The 16,789-nt window shown below is 44.7% G+C and overlaps 1 protein-coding gene across 1 annotated transcript in view; it reads right to left on the bottom strand.

The window, feature by feature from the left end:
- Positions 1-16,789, bottom strand: part of DNAH5 (dynein axonemal heavy chain 5) — a 5,174,212-nt gene that overhangs the window by 2,495,997 nt on the left and 2,661,426 nt on the right. Inside the window, exon 46 of the mRNA XM_078687662.1 lies at positions 13,423-13,565. Within this exon, the coding sequence (XP_078543788.1) occupies positions 13,423-13,565 (143 nt within the window). The remainder of the gene's footprint in view (positions 1-13,422; positions 13,566-16,789) is intronic.

Raw genomic sequence — 16,789 nt, 5'->3', positions numbered from 1 at the left:
TTTGAAGAAGTCACCATTTGTATACTTGTCCTGCTTAAATACAAAAGGTAGGAAGACGCCTGGCTTTTTTCACGAAAGATTACTTGAGAAGATATTTTTAAGTTAAGCGAATGTTAACATTGTTTTTTTTGCTTAATGTTAAAGGAGAAATATCCGGAGCCAGCAAGGCGTCCTGAACATTCTCCACAACACCAACATTTTAACAATCGCAAAGTGGAAATACCGTTTGCTGACGGTAAGAATCCATGAATTTATTCAACAATTTTGTAATTAAATACTCGTAGCCAGCACTTAACTCTATGCTCCAATATTTTCATCGTAGAACAGTGGTTTTTAAGAAAAAGACTGGCTGCATTTTTCAAATACGGAGAATGAGAAGTGAGCAGTGAAATCCACGAAAGAAGGTAACGCGAGAATATGTAAAGATTACACCGCGTTTATGCAAATTAGAAATTGCGTTCTGAGGTAAAACAGAGCGTGATGTGGGAATAATTAGAAATAAAATTATTTTATCTTCATAGATTTTCACATACCGAAGTAAAGGGTTACATAAGGTGCCTCATTCTCCGTTTTGCTACTGTAAAGACTGAATAATACAAAAAGAAGTCACTCCAGGTAAAAAATGCTTCCACTCTCACTAAGTAATGAAATAGAAAGTAATAAAATAAGGGATAACTTGTTGCATCAAAAAAAAGATATGGAAATAAAGTAACCTTTGAAAGATAGAATCATGGGGTCAATCTGTATCCATATGTGAATGCAAATATTAATAACGATGACCTGACGGATAATACCCAAATGTTTGTTTTTTACCATGACCTTTCAGGCCCGATCCATATCGACTGGGTTTTTAAACCTGAGACTACAGAAACTACAAAAATCTTGGAAATTTTGAGTTTATCCTTTGTATTATGGTGAGAGATCTTTTAAATATGAACTTACTGTGGATTAAAACGACAGGAAGCAGATATATAAAAAAGGCGTTTTCATTTTCTATAAATGTTGAGCAATCACACAAAAGACACTAGGGAATAGGTAAACTCTTAAACGGACTAGCCTTAGGGGATACACCAGTAACAAGAATGAAAATATGTATACATATATATTTTTTCATACCTCTACCACTTTTACCTTTTCCTTTATTACTTTCTCTCGATTTATATACGAAAGAGAACCTATAGATATGAATATCTGTATCAAAATAAGATGGAAAACGCTAAGATATAACTATCTGCATCTACTAGTTACTTACTGACTGAGTATGCGACCAACTGTCTTTATCAAATGTATTAAATGTATCAAATGTACCAATTGCCTTTATCAAAATTATCAAGTGTATTAATGGATTTTTTACAAATATATAATCGTTTACTGATGTAAAGACTTACGATAAGAATTATGTCTTTAGATTCATGTTTCTTGAACTCTTGTCAGGACTGCTCTTTTAGGGCTATCTTCAGTGGAAAAATATTGGATCGAACTCTTAAACCTGGCTAAAAAAAGAATTGCTGAAATGAAATAAGAAGTGTAAACTTTTAAGAATAAACAAGACAAGAGAATAATACACTATAACACAATGTACCATATGTTCAGAAAAGCTAAAAATGTTTTGTTCTTTTTAGAAAATGTGGCTGCAAAAACAATGTCCTGAAGAAGACACCACGACATGTCGAAACGCGTAGACAGACTACAGCCACGCCAATAGTACTTAGGACAACAATATTGTCTCTTAAGTCCTTTAAGACCAAATGTTTTTATCTTTATAATCAACAAAAATGTTTTTATGTATCAATCTATCATGTACACGTGACTCATGTATTTAAACTCTTTTTTATCAACATATTTAATTAAAAAAACATTTTTATATCAGTTTAGTTTTCTTGTGTTATAGTATGTGCACAAATTGTGTCTCTGAATAGCCAGTGTTTCTTGTCCTTTGTGAATAGACCTGGGTTGATACCTTTGCATTTGAACTTATTTCCCTGACCCAGGATTTTTTATCCTCACCAGGGGGCCCTTGATACATTACAGAAGCTAACAGCAATAGCACCAGTTTACCTGCGATTGCAGCCGCAAAAAAAAAACATTGCCACAGATGACCCCCGCAACTATCGCTAATGAGATGCAGGGTAGGCGTTCCCGTGCAAAAAGCCGCGACAACATCACTCCGCAACATTCTCAACGACCACCCCGATCGGAGATAAGATCCCAAAACAGGCGATAAGGCATGTTAGCAGCAGGAAATTAACACCTGCTCTGACCTGGTGTAAAGTTGGACCACAGCCTGCACCAGAAAAGGGAGCCCAGCCCAGAGCTACACCTGAAGAGCAACAAATGCCATGGAGCCACTGATCATGCAGCCCGGACACCCAAGAGGGCCACAACACCCACCGCCACCACCCCCAGGAATCCCCCCCTTCTGGGTCAAAGACATGCCACATCAACTACACAGAATCATGTACCAAATAATCTGCCTGATGTTGCACAACCACATTTGGTGACATGCATGTGTTGTCACAAAAATGAGCATCACACATTCACCGGTCCCTGACTCCTGCCACTGTCTCCTCACTAATGACTGTGAACACCATTTCCTCCATCCCTGTCGAGCTCCTACTGTGGCGCAGGACTCCCACCTCCAGTCTGCATTGCTGCCTTCCGGTTGTTGGTGAGTTTCAGCTTTGTTTTGCGCTTGACATCATTCCAGGGTCTCTTGACCTCTTCCATTGTCCTCTTCAGCACTCCGACTGCATTCAACCTTGTCCACGATGGACTGCCATAGTCCATTTTGTGTTGCCAATGACACAGTGAAGGTGACAAACAGTTGTTGATGGTGTTCTATCACCTCCGTTATGAGGAGCCTGTTTTCCTGCAGACTGACCTGCTTCTTCCTACTCTTCTTTTCCTCTGCCTTCCCTGACCCCGAGGTCCCAGGCTGGTCCTCCGTGGGGCTTGGGGGGTACTGGTTCTCATCCGTACTTGCTCCGGTAACGTCCCTTGTGCTTCGCTGTTGTTTGGCATTTGTTTGTCTATGTTATGTTATGTTAAAATATTTATATAGCGCAGCGTTCACCATATCGGTTTATTGGCGCTTCTAGGATTTAGCTATATGAGACTGGGGGCTTAGGAGGAGTAGGCTTTCTGGAATAGCCACGTTTTAAGCAGCTTCCTAAATTGAAAATACGAGTTGGTGGAGCGAATTGAGAGAGGGAGGGAATTCCAGATTTGAGGGGAAAGCGTTGAGAACCGGATCCCGCCATATTTTAGGCGCTTATATCTAGGAACGGCCAATAAATGTTGACCAGAGGAACGGAGGGTGCGGGAGGGAGAATATTTCTTGATCCGATTAGAGATGAACCTTGGGCCTGTGTCTGAGAGGGCTTTATGCGTAATGCAACTGAGCTTAAAAATGCTTTGCTGTTCTACCGGGAGCCAGTGCAGTTGTTTGAGCAATGGTTTTATGTGCTGGCGGGCTGGAAGTTGGAAGATCAGCCTGGCCGCCTGGTTCTGTATCAGTTGCAGGCGATGCATCTGGTAGGCAGGAATACATGCATACAGTGCATTGGCATAATCTAGCCGCGAGATGATAAGCGCAAGAATGACCAGAGTAAGGGCTTCTATTGATAGGAATCTTTTAATTTTTTTTATTTTCCGTAACATGAGGAAGCAGGCTGACACCATGGAGCTTATCTGAGGGTTCATCGATAGATCGCTGCTGATTTTTACACCCAAGCTTTTTGCCAAAGAGACTGGGGGGGGAGAGCCCAGGGCGGAGGGCCAGAAGTTGGCATTCCAGGGATTAGAAGGCAGGAGTGTCAGGACCAGCTCCGTCTTGTCAGGATTGAGTTTTAATTGGTTGGTATTCATCCATATACTAATATAGGTCATGGTTGTCTGTAAGTTGGATTCTGATAGTCTCGTAGGTTGGATGTTAAAGATGAGTTGCAAGTCATCTGCATAGTTATAGACCAAGACTCCCATTTCCTTCAGGGCCGCTATTAAGGGTTGCATGTATAGGTTGAATAAAAGGGGGGATAATGAGGAACCCTGTGGGACTCCGCAAGTGAGCCGGCCTTTTTTTTAACAAAAATTACCCAGTCTGACTGATTGGTGTCTATCCCTCAGGAAGGAGCGTATCCACCTCAGGGCTTGGCCTCCAACGCCAGCGCTGCGGACACGGTCGATCAAGATGTTATGATCGACCGTGTCAAATGCAGCGGAAAGGTCGAGGAGGATCAGGGCCTGTGGGGAGTTGTGGTCAGTCCCCTTGCGAAGTTCGTCCATGCCCGTCACAAGAACTGCCTCGGTCGAATGGGCCGACCTGAAACCAGCTTGATGAGGGTCTAGATGGTGGGGCTCCTCAATATAGGAGCTCAGGCAATCCGCCACATGTGTCTCCAGGATCTTACTTAAGTAAAGTAGGAGGGATATTGAGCGATAATTGCTCATCACTTGGGGGTCCGCCCCGGGTTTCTTAAGGATGGGAAGAATCTCTGCACTTTTAAACAAATCGGGGACCATACCGCTGCAAATAGAAGTGTTGAGAAGAGATAGTGGTGGGTCAGGGCATGCGCCGAAGGCCTCGCGCAATATATGGGGAGGACCACTATCCAGGGGGGAGCCAGATTTGACCCTGTTCATCAGGTTGGAAAAGGAGTCTAAGTTGATGGAGGGGAAATGATCCAGTCGAGTGGGGACGGGTTGGTCAGGCGGGGCAATGGGAATAGGTGTACTAATTGAGGGGATACTGGCTTTGATTATGTCAATTTTTTCAAAAAAATTATTATTTAACCTATCGCACAGTGCTTGAGAATGTACTGGTTGTGCTGAAACTCTTTCCATCCCTGTCAGTTCGTCAACCATCAAAACGATCTCGCTAGTTTTATTAGCAGAGTTCAGGATTTTACTTGTAATGAACTCGGATTTGCATTTCCGCACGGCCATTTTGTATGTTTTAAAAAGGGACAAATAGCTGGTTTTCAATTCAGGCTCATATTTCTTACGCCATTTTCGCTCAGCTTGTCTGAGGCTTAGTTTTTGTTCCTTTAGGAGCATCATGAGACCTGCGTGCTTTAATATTCTTTTGAGGGGCAACCATGTCACTGGCTTGTTCAAGCCAAGTGGCTAGGTTTTGCGCTTGATTTGAGAGGGAGGTAGCTTGGGTCGGTGGAACAGTATTAATAAGAATAGTTTTAAAGGTCTCAATGCTGGTTGGCCACAGTTCCTCGCCTTCATGCTACTGGGTCTAATTGTGGGAGGTACTGCCAAGCCTGCTAGCGTACACCTAATTAGGCAGTGGTCTGACCAGGCGCAGGGAAGGATGGTGAGTTGGGTGATGTCTAAATTAAAAGACCAAACTTGGTCTAAAGTGTGACCTTTGTTATGCGTGGCCCTATGAACATGCTGTAGGCAGTTGAGATTGATCAGTGAGTCCGTGAAGTCGCGAGAAAGTGAGGTTTCGTTAGGGTCGCCCGGCCAATAGTTAAAATCACCCACGATCACCACTCTAGAATGATTGATGATCAAGTGGCCGATTAAATCGTCGAACTCCAGTGGATATGACGGCATGGGCAATGGAGGTCGATAAGCGACGACGCATGCCAGCGAAAAGAAATGCTGTTTTTTTTTTCTTTTAGGGTGATGTTTCCCGCCTGACGCGAGTGAATTGCAGGCCTGACGCTGGTTTTTGCTGATTTTTGTATCGCAATTGGCCTCATCGCAGCATTTTTTGCGTGCGTGTTTCGCCTTTTTGCAGTGTGGCATTCATTTTAACGCAGTCATTTGACGCGTTATCTGGAGACTATCGCATGGTACCGCCGTGTTGTGAATACTTGGTTAAGACGGCGTCATTTTCCCACGATAGACTGCGATGTTGAGTGTTGCCTTAAGTTTCTTTTGAGATGATTATCACACATTCTTGAGAATATCCCCCATTGCATTTACTCCGATAGGCAGCTAATCATGGGCAGCTTTCTTGTGAAAAAGCAAGCATTAGAAATTGTAGTCCGATCAATAAAAGAGAAATAAGTAACCTTTCAGACATTTGCACAATGACAGAGTAGGGGTGCTCTGGACATTTTCTTTGAACAACAAACTGGCAGCACTGCATAACTTTGTAGAACAAACAACGTATTAGGTATATATTTATACATTTTCTGTCCCAAGATGTCCTACAAGCTTGGTGCTTTTCTTTTTTTTTTTTGCAATCGGGTCTAATATGAATGCTCCTACTCATGTACACATTTTCTACTGACAAATGCATGAACTGCGTCCTGGTGTGCAACTGTAAAATGTGTCTGATCCTGTCAGTGTTGTATCCTAAGGTTGTGGGCTCGCACCTCGCTTATTTATGTATGTTAAGTATGTATGTTACCAATTTGGCTGAGTCCAAAAAGCTGACTTGTTACTGACGACAAGTTATTGGCACTCCGAAGGCGCACTGGCGAACTCGAAGTCTAAACAATGATCAATTATTTTTGCTTTATTTAGACAAAAACAATAATGTATTTTGGCCAAGGATGACTAATAGCAACTGCTTTCTGGAGATACACACAATAAAGAGGGTAGCAATGTACAAACATTAAAGCATATTATTTGATGAGAAACTATTGTGGACATCTGCTCTGGAAAAAATAAAGTACCACGTAATTGTCGTTGCACTTTGATCTCTCCCGATCCAAAATTATGTATTGTTGCTGGTTACTACTTGCTCATAGGTAAGCTCATACCTTCAAACTATCACCTGGTATAATATACGAAGCGGTGGTCTGGTTTATGAAATGTTATCATGACTTCAATAAAGAGTTGCCTTTCAAATTTGCATGGGGCTTAGCAAAGAGGGACTTGTTAACTGGCAACACCAGCTAGTGATGGTTAGTCCAAGGCCTCTGTTTGGATCTGATTAAAAAACAATTTCAAATAAACAACTATACCTCAATTGTACCAGTGTTAGCAACATTAGGAAGCTCGATTTTTCCTATGGATGATAAGAGCAGCAAGCCTTATTTATGGGTGAATTTGCATGTGGAGTAAGGCGTACCTGAATGACATGTCCATGATTTAATATTCTAGTTGTAGCACATGAAAATCAGCTTTCTAGCGTCATGATTGAGTCTATGTAACACGTTCCTCTCCAATGCACTCTTTTTCAGAAGTGGGGAGAAAACCAATAACGCATTAGCTAGGAATCTAGGGTAAATTATGTGTGTAATGTATATGAAGGATTATATGCTGTTAAGGATGCTGAATTGGATGCAGCAAACCTTGGGGACAGACTCTGCTTCCCTTCCCGCAGCCTCAGGCCCTCTGCTCCTGCTGCCGGTCTCCAACCGTTGTCGCAGCCTTCTGACATCTCGACGCGACCGCAGGGAGGGCGACTACACTCCCCAGGAGCCCTTGCGGCAGGAAGCTGCACACGCCCATTCCGCGCCCGGAGGCGCTTAAGAGACGAGGAGAGCCCCCGCGTCGCGGGACGCGCGCGGGCTGTGCCGGGCAAAGGGCGGGCCATCTGAGGCCGTCCGAGACGGACGAGGCTTGGCTGGGCCAGACCCCCTTGGTTTTTTGCAATCCAGGACTCCTTCATTGCAACAAAGTAAGACATTACAGTGCTGTTTTTCAGGCAAAGATATACTGAACTCCTTTGCAGTGGACTGGAAGTGACCACTTGAACCTCAAAACTTTTACTGTTGTGGTAATTGCTATAGTCTTATTAATCAGTCAAAGCCCGGCCCGACAGTGTCTTTCCTTAGTTAGACAATTTTTACTGTTAGGCCCTATTTTTTATTATCATTATCTGCTTGTACACAAATTCCCAAATTTAATACATTCTTAAAATTGTAAATATTGGATTTTAAAATTGTTTAAGCACTCACGCTATGCAGTATGGGTAAATCTAACACCATAACTTCTTGCCACATGACTAGGCAAAATGGGCAACGGCCCAACCACTGCCGAGCCAAACAGCCATTGATAAAATGCTTAAAAAAACAATTTGGGTGGTGGCTACGGCTATAGAGAATACTGAAAGGCGACTCTCACCTACTCCTGCTATGCCCCCCGTCTACGGGGGCTCTCTCTGTAGCCACAATTAACCTCCCTGAATCTACGTCATTTCTTATGCCCTCTTTTTCTGACCTAACATGGGCTCAGATTGTGCCTAACGTGAACGTCTCGATAGAGGTTGTACCGGCCCCTTCCCCCTCGGCCGTTATAAAGGCCCATAAACCCTGTGGCAGAAGTAAGAAGTTGAAATCTGTCAAGAAATCAGCTAAGAGAGTTGCATCTACACCCGACCCTTTACAGTCTGACCCTGGCCCTTTTTTCCCTACCATAGGACCTCCCGTCTGGGCTACTCATTTACTAATCGACCTTCAGGCCCACATGTAACAACTTATCAATTCACATTTTAAAACCCTGTCTAGCAGGATTGATAAACTAGTGACACTGATAAATAATAAAGGATTAGGTGGAATACAGCCAGCCACCTCAATGGGAATCCTGCCACTAAAGCGGCTCCAGGCACATCAAAGTCGGCTATTAAAGGCCTAAATCCAGCCAATAACATTTGTCTTGATAACCCTCCACACGATCTGGCCCCTCTACATACGCAGGAATCAATCTCTGCTTCAATTGGTCCTGGCCTAGTAAATCGACTAAATGTGCCTGCAGCCATATCTGGCTCGACACTTTGGCCTCCACTCCCTATCCCAAAAACACATGGTAAACAGCGCCCAGGCTTGCGGAGGTCTCAAAATAACCCCGCTTTGAAATCATACGAAAATGGTCCCCCAAAAATTCCTCCATGCCCCCAGCTACCTCCTGAAGCATCTCCATATGTGGTGTTGCTCACAGGAGTACCCTTACTGGCCTCGGAACAAGGTGAAACATTTCCTGAGCTCAAGAATAAAATCATCTTCTGGCTAAATAAACACAGACCCTTAATGGTATCTGGCCAGGGGGAGAGCCTATTCGCTCGAAGAGTTAGCTGGTTAGGGACTAGACCCAAAGATATCTGTGGTGACTGTGTAATCATAAATTTCAGGGATCCCGGAGTGGTTAAACATATACTAGGTAATGGGGGGCCTTTCAACGCGGGTTCAGTTAATACTTGCAGTTGCAACTTGGGGTATTTTTATTCACGAGCTCTAGTATCAGATAGGCCTGCACCAACCCATTTCTACCAGGGTGGACCAGAATTAGATTACAATATACCTGTGATTAACAGATATAGCAACCTAAGGAATGTGGATTGACCACTACTTTCCCCGGGCCCTGACAGAATGGCTACGAATCTATCCAGGAGCCATGTTGAGGAGGGCTTAAGTGTTGAGGTGGGTCCCCCGGAGTTAGTCACTGGGCATAAGGTGGACAGCTTAACAATACTTCCATCACCTCAAAACATCGGCCCCATAGGAGGTGACAGGGAATTGGATACATATACACACATAGTATCCCCACCCCCCAATGTGGCCCAACCCACCGAGGAGTTCACAGCTCGAGGGGCGACTCGTAGACCACTAATTGGGTCTTGGAATGTAGTAGGGCTAGGGTCAAAGCTGTATAACCCGGAGTGGGGTAAGTTGATGGACAGTTATAACTTGTGTCTGTTCCAAGAGACCTGGCTTCTGTCTGCTCCTGCTAGGGTAGGCTTTGCGACATTCTACACACCGGCGGTGCAGGGTCCCAGGGGAAGACCCTCGGGGGGGCTGTGTATTTGGGTGGCTGCGCACTTGGGGTGCTCAGCTAAGGTAATAGACACCCATTGCCTGGATATTCTTTGTATTGTACTTAATTTTCGGGATGGCCTGATGCTGGCAGCGATCAATATATATTTACGCCCCTTACCACACCAGTTGGGCTTATCCACTTTAGAGGCCCTAGAGGTCCTCCTTCTCTCATTTCCCTCGTCGTATCACAAAATTATTGGTGTCGATTTTAATTGCCATTTTGAACCGCTTCTTGGGATCCCTTCTGTAACTCTGGATGAGGATGACATCTGGTTTATTCCGGAATGCATTATGTATCCGGCAAAGCGTCTATTGCCTTTGGTTCTTATGATTAACAAGTTGGGTGTAACACACTCGCTTAGGGTCTGCAATGGCAGACTCCTTCCAGATGTCCCGGGCACAAGCACCTTTAATAGACCGGGGAAAAGTACGACCATTGATTACATCTTGATTAATATAGAATTCTGGGTCCGATTGAGAGCTTTTTACGTCATCCCAAGGGTCGATAGTGACCACAATCTATTGTCACTAGAGTTAATCAACACATTGGGCCACCGAAACGAATCGGGACCTGCAGAGATGATTATTAACCTGAACCTGTTTACAGCGGCGGGTGGCAGACACATTAGGTGGGTGAATGTCGCGCTAGCTCCTGATAGGCTAGCTGAGATATATAATCATGTTGCATGCTCCCTAGCAGAGGTTCGCGATCTCATGAGCACCAATTGTGATCTGCCCAATCCCTTGGTTTTAGAGCGTATCCATAATAAGCTTCTTTTTACTCTAGCTGATTATTTTTATACTACCGATACCAAGAGGCCAAGGGTAAAAAAGCATGTCCACTGGTTTAATAAAAACTGTAGGGTGGCTAAAAACAACCTTATAAATGAGGTAAAAGTGGGGTCCCAGTTAAGCATTAGAAACGCCAGACAAACATATAAAAGACTGATCATGGAGGCTAGGTCTGAGTGAGAGGTTGCAAGGTGGGAAAGCATCAAAGTAACCTTGGACAATCGAGACTATAGGTCCTTCTGGAATTTAGTCCGAGCAGTGTCGGCAGAGGGGTCGTCTGCTATTATTCCTAACCTCAGCGAAGAGGCTTGGCTAGCCCACTTTAAGCCCCTCTATTTACTCATTGACCCTGCATCCCCAGCAGATCTAGCTGCCCAACAGAGTACACCGGAACTAGCTCCCCAGAAGGGCTTGGGTCTTGGATGCCCACCCTGCACCCTGCTCGAAATCCAGGCGGCACTCAGAACTTTGACCACGGGTAAAGCACCGGGCCGAGATAGGATCCCTGGGGATCTTTACCTGAGTGAACAGAAAGTTTGGGTCCCTTACATCTGGGTAAATTTCAATGCCATTCTACAGGGTATGGAGATCCCCCCAACATGGCTCGGTGCAGAAATTATACCCATCCATAAAAAGGCTTCCCCTCTTGACCCGGCCAACTACCACCCCATTAGTTTGATTGACGTCCTCCAGAAATTATTTGCCCGCCTTCTATTAACAAGGTTGCAGAGTTGGATGGACGAACATCACATTCTAACCTCCCTTCAAGCGGGCTTTCACGCAAAGGTCTCTGCTATCGACCAACTGTTTAGATTACAGTTGGTCTATTGGAAGACGGTCTCCTCGGGGGCGGGTAGTTTGTATTTGATCTTTGTGGACCTTTGGTCCGAATTTGACCTGGTCCAGAGGGATAAGCTTTGGGCAATACTACTAGAGATGGGTGCCCCGGCCTACCTGTGCCACCTTTTAAGACGCATGCACCGAGGTACATATGCAATGGTGAGGTATGGGAGGAATGGAGAGTTGTCGGCCCCGTTCCCGGTGGAAAAGGGAGTGAGGCAGGGGTGCGTGCTGGCCCCCACGCTCTTCTCCCTTTTCCTCAATGGGGACGAGAGATCTAGACTCCCCAAAATTAGCAGGGCATAAGATACCAGCCCTAATGTTCGCTGATGACACCCTTTTACTATCAAAATCGTCCATTGGGATACAGCGAACATTAGAGGCATTCTGCTCCTTTTCTAGACCGAGGAACTTGGGGATTAACCTCTCCAAAACCAAGTTCATGGTCTTTAATACCAAATTATCCAATTGTCCGCACTCCCATTTGGATGGAACAGCAGTGGATCGAGTGTCTACCTTCGATTATTTGGAGGTCACACTAAATGATAGAATGGATTGGGGGTCTCACTTGGCTAAGGCTAACCTGAAGTTGGCTCAATCTTCTGGCGGTATCCTAAAAGTCTTCAACGAGACCTCTCTTAAACTGTTGGGTCCGCCCGTGGAAATCTATAAAGTCCAGGCGAGAGGGGGTGCGCTTTATGGTGCAGACCTATGGGGCCATGTCAGCGCCGCCCCTTTTTCCCTTACTGAGAATAGTTTTATCCGGCGCCTCCTGAGACTTCCCCCGAGTACCCCCCTGATCCCCTTATGGTTGGATTTAGGTTTGGTACCTGAACAGGAGATTGTTTCAAATCGCCCCCTTTTGTACTGGAGACGACTTTGGTCCACCCTGGAGCTTACAAGCTAAAGGGAGGACCTAGGGGATCTTCTGTCCAGAAGGGTGTGGGGAATATCCCCTGGCTAAACCATATTAAGCACCTTTGCCAGGCTATTGGAATGGGGGATATGTGGTCAACCCCTGAAGAGACCTGTGCCTTGTTCACCAAGAAATCGTTGAGCTTGGTACTCAAGCGTCATCGAATGGATCTCACACTAACAAATTCCTCCATGGGTAGGCTGACCAACACCTTTCTGGATATCAAGGCCCATCCCTACTTTGAGAAATTCTTGGATGATATCTAGCCCCCTCTGGCTAAGAAACTATACATCCAGTTCAGACATGGTTCATTGCCTCTCAGGGCTGTAACACACAAGTGGTCAAAAGTCCCACGATCAGCGAGTTCTTGCCGGGGTGTGAGGGTAGCAGTGAGACAGATCTGCGCGTTCTGCTCTTCTGTCCCTCCTATTCCAAGGCAAGAGCCAAATGGATCATTCAGTTCTGCAAGTCCTGGGGTCTTAGGGACTACAGGGAGGTATTCAGAATCCTCAAATATGACACCAACCCACTGACAGTGTTTGCAACCACTAGATTCCTATTGTCTATGTGGTACTCAAGGTGTGTAAAATTAAAAAGTGGAAGCTCCGAAATGATCGAGCCTGTAGTAGCACAAATATTGTTATATATGAGGTTTCTTACAAATAAAATGCCTTGGGACTGTCCAGTGCGAGTGCTATCTGAAACTATGTTGATCTTTCTTATGTCTGTACTCTTTTAACCTTTAACTATTGTGTGGATATAGTATGTTTTAGGTCTCCAATGTATTATTGCTCAAATTTTTTTCACATTTTTATCTGTAAATGTGTATTTATGTATTTTTATGGTTTTTAACCGATAATAAAAGCTTTGACTGACTGACTGATTTTATAATTATTGATACACTAGGTATACATTTGTATGGCTTTGCTAAGTCTAGTATGAACTAGTAATATAACGAAAAGTATACTGGTTGGCTGCCATTTCCAAAAAGTATATTTCCAATTTGAAAGAGATAAATTCAAATCTTTTTGTCATTTGATATGACCATCATCTACCAACTGTCCCTGATTAAATGCTTGTATTCTATTGAAATATCGGTTAAGATTAAACCAGCTGGTCTAAGATAATGTGAAAGAAATGGCTACATACCTTTCCTTGCTTAGAAATAGTATGGATAAGGAAGTCTGTTCGAACATTGTCAACATTTGGTACAAGGATGGAACCATATTCTGGAGCACTCTCAGTGGGATATACGTACTCCTCCACACAAGAGCTCCAATGCATCCATTTACCTGTAAGGATTACATTTAAACAATAAGTACAATTTTATTTTAGGTTTTGCTAGCATCTAAGAAACAAGTGGATTTGCTAAATGAAATCAAATCACACGATAACAAGGTGAGTAAATTTAATTGGTCCTTGTAATCACCATAATCCGATTGCAAGTCATATTTGTTTACATACATGTAGGGGAACACAATAATGCTCCATAAAGCATATTAGGATAGAGAAGATGCTTCAAAACTAACCGAGCTATTTTCTGGATTCTTTACACTATAAACCTCATATGCAACGCTTACTGTACACATCCACGCATGAATCAGTTAAAATGCGAAATGTGACATTTATGTAAATTGCCAGCATTCCTAAATTATCCACACACATTATGAGCGTTGACCTTGAATGGGATTTGAGCTATTCAACATATTTAACAAACTCAGAGGATTCAGAAAGATACTGGAAACAAAGCCAATGAATTCTTAAAAATTAACTAAACCTGGATAGCACTAGTAAAATTGACAAAATCGATAAAACAGTAAATTTCTCTTGAATGAGAGGAAGAACAAACAAGTTACTTACCTTTGGTAACTCCTTATCTGGTAGAGACTTTATCTAGCCACAGATTTGTTACCCTTGAATATTCCCCAGTCGTCAGACTGGAGGACGAAGATATTTTGGGAGCAGTACCCCTGCGTGCTGGTAGGTGACTCTGTGTTCATTGTCGGAGTCGTCTGCTCCAGAAGTGACGTCGCAGTACCTATACAGGTGCCACCCAAGTGTGCTGACATCAGTTTCTTTTCACGACTTTCTATGCCAGATGAGCGGAGCCATGTAGAACACCAACCACTGGTATGTCAAAACTAGGGCCCTGAAAGGAGTCGGCCCTGTTCCTTGAAATCCATTCGCAGAGCGAGGAGAATAGTTGGGCCACTAAGGAATCTGCAGCTAGATATAGTCTCCACCACATAAGCCATTACTGAAGGTAAGTAACTTATTCATCTGATTCAGACTTCTAGGCGCAGATTCCTTACTTTTTTATACATACCCAAGCAATACCATCCCCGGGGGAGAGTCTGCAAACTAATTCCAAACAAGAATGTCCTACAGGACTGATTGGGCAAATTTCCCATCCCTGCGGACCAGACTGTCCAGACAGTAATGTTTGGTGAACTTGTACAAGGAAGCCCACATTGCTGCCTGACGGATATCCAGGACCAGAACTCCATGTGCTAATGCAGTGGTCACAGCTTATTGCTCTAGTGAAATGAGCAAGCAAATCTTTAGAAGGTTGCTTCTTGTCCAGTGCATAGCAGATTTTGATTGAGTACGACCCAATTGGAGATGGTCTGCTTCTGCCTCTCCTGACCTTTCGTCACATCAACATACCCCACAGAAGAGTGTGTCATACACTCTAAACTCTCGCGCGAGGTCAAGGTAAAAGGACAATGCTTGTTTTGGGTCCAGACGATAGAGTCCCTCCTCTTCTTTAGAAGGATGTGCAGGAGCATAAAAGGTAGGCAAGGTGATAGATTGGCCTACATGGAATGGGGTGACCACTTTTGGTAGAAAGGAGGCCCTTGTCCGAAGAACCAGTTAGTCAGGATGGACAGAGGTAAGACAGTTTAGATAATAAGGCCTGCTGCTCACTCACTCAATGGGCAGATGCAGTTGCCACAAGGAAGGCTGTTCTCAGTATGAGAAACCTGAGGAGACAATTGTGGAGAGGCTTGAAATGAGCACACGTTAAAAAAGTTGGAACTAAATTAAGGTTCAACTGAGGCATAATAAATGGTGAAGGAGGAAAGAGATGAATAAGACCTTTGAGAAATCTATCTACAATAGGGGATTTGAACAAAGGCTGGTCAGGCAACCTCAAGGAGGCAGAAATGGCATATAGATAGCTCTTAACAGTGCCCAGAGCAGAGCCCTTCTGGGCAAGGGAAAGAATGAAATGTACGACTTCAGAAAGAGGAGCAGAAAGGGGATAAATATTTTTTCTGCACACCATGCCACAATTTATTCCAATGGCAGATGTATACAGTCTTGGTGAAGGGACGCCTTGCTGCCTAGATGACGTTACATACTTCGGGAGGAAGGCGGAAAGCTGTCAACTGTCGCCACACAATAAGGCAGAAAGTCGACAGGTTTGGGGTTGGAGAACCCTCCCCTGCTGCAAAAGAAGATCTTCTTGAAGGATCGATGACCATGCTCAGTCGTGTGGGATACACGACTCTCCGTGCCCAGTCTGGAGCCACAAAGATGACTTGGGCCCAGTTGTTCCTGATCTTTTTGAGAACTAAGGGCAGTAGTGGTATAAGTGGAAAGGAGTGTAGGAGGCCAGAACTCAATTCGAGACGAAAAGCTTCTGACGAGAGCTGCCTTGGAAACTCCAGTGTGCAAAACTGCTGACATTGAGTGTTTTCAGCAGAGGCGAACAGATTTCCCCACTGCCGAAAGAGACGCTGCTCCATCACAGGATAGAGACACCATTCATGATCAACTAGACATCTTTGGCTGAGTTTGTCTGCTGGCGTTCAGAAAGCCAGCCAGGTTGAACCACCAGGGATAGGCCCTGCTGTTCCAATCACATTCAGAGGTGCAGGGCCTCTTCACAAGGGGGCAGATTTATGTTGGTAATGCGCCACGTTTGCGTCACGCAACTGCGGCGTAAACGTGGCGCATCTCTACGACCAATTTATAACGTGACGCATCTAGGCAGATGCGTCACGTTGTAAAGCCCTGCGCCACTTGTGGGCGTTCTGGCGCAGGGTGGGCGTTCCGGGGCAGGTGCGCCTCAAAAAAGTGGCTGAGTGAAATCTATAAGATTTCACTCAGTCACTTTCAGGCCAATGCTGCGTCAAAACCCTGCGCCTGCTTGAAGCAGGCGTAGGTCTTGACGCAGCATTGGTCAGATAGGGCACCCCCGAGCCTTGCTGGAGCTGCGTCGCGCTTGCGACGCAACTCCAGCAATGCGCCACCTTTACGGCACAGATGCGTCACGCATCTGTGCCGTTTTTGCCCCATGGTGCGCCGCATTGTAAATGCGGCGCACCATGGGTGGCGGAGCAGCGGCGCAATATAACTGTCGCATCCCTGGGGATGCGCCAGTTATCATAAATCTGCCCCAAAGTGTCTACAACCCCACTCTGCCCTATTTGTTGTAGGACCACAAAGCTGTGGTGTTGTCCGTGAACACCTGCACCAGCCTTCCCTTGATGGAGGACAAAAAGGCTTT

The sequence above is a fragment of the Lissotriton helveticus genome, chromosome 4_1 (genome assembly GCF_964261635.1).
Source record: "Lissotriton helveticus chromosome 4_1, aLisHel1.1, whole genome shotgun sequence".
Taxonomy (NCBI): Eukaryota; Metazoa; Chordata; class Amphibia; order Caudata; family Salamandridae; genus Lissotriton; species Lissotriton helveticus.
Note: the sequence above shows the minus strand (reverse complement) of the source record. Positions and strands in the feature narration are given on the sequence as shown.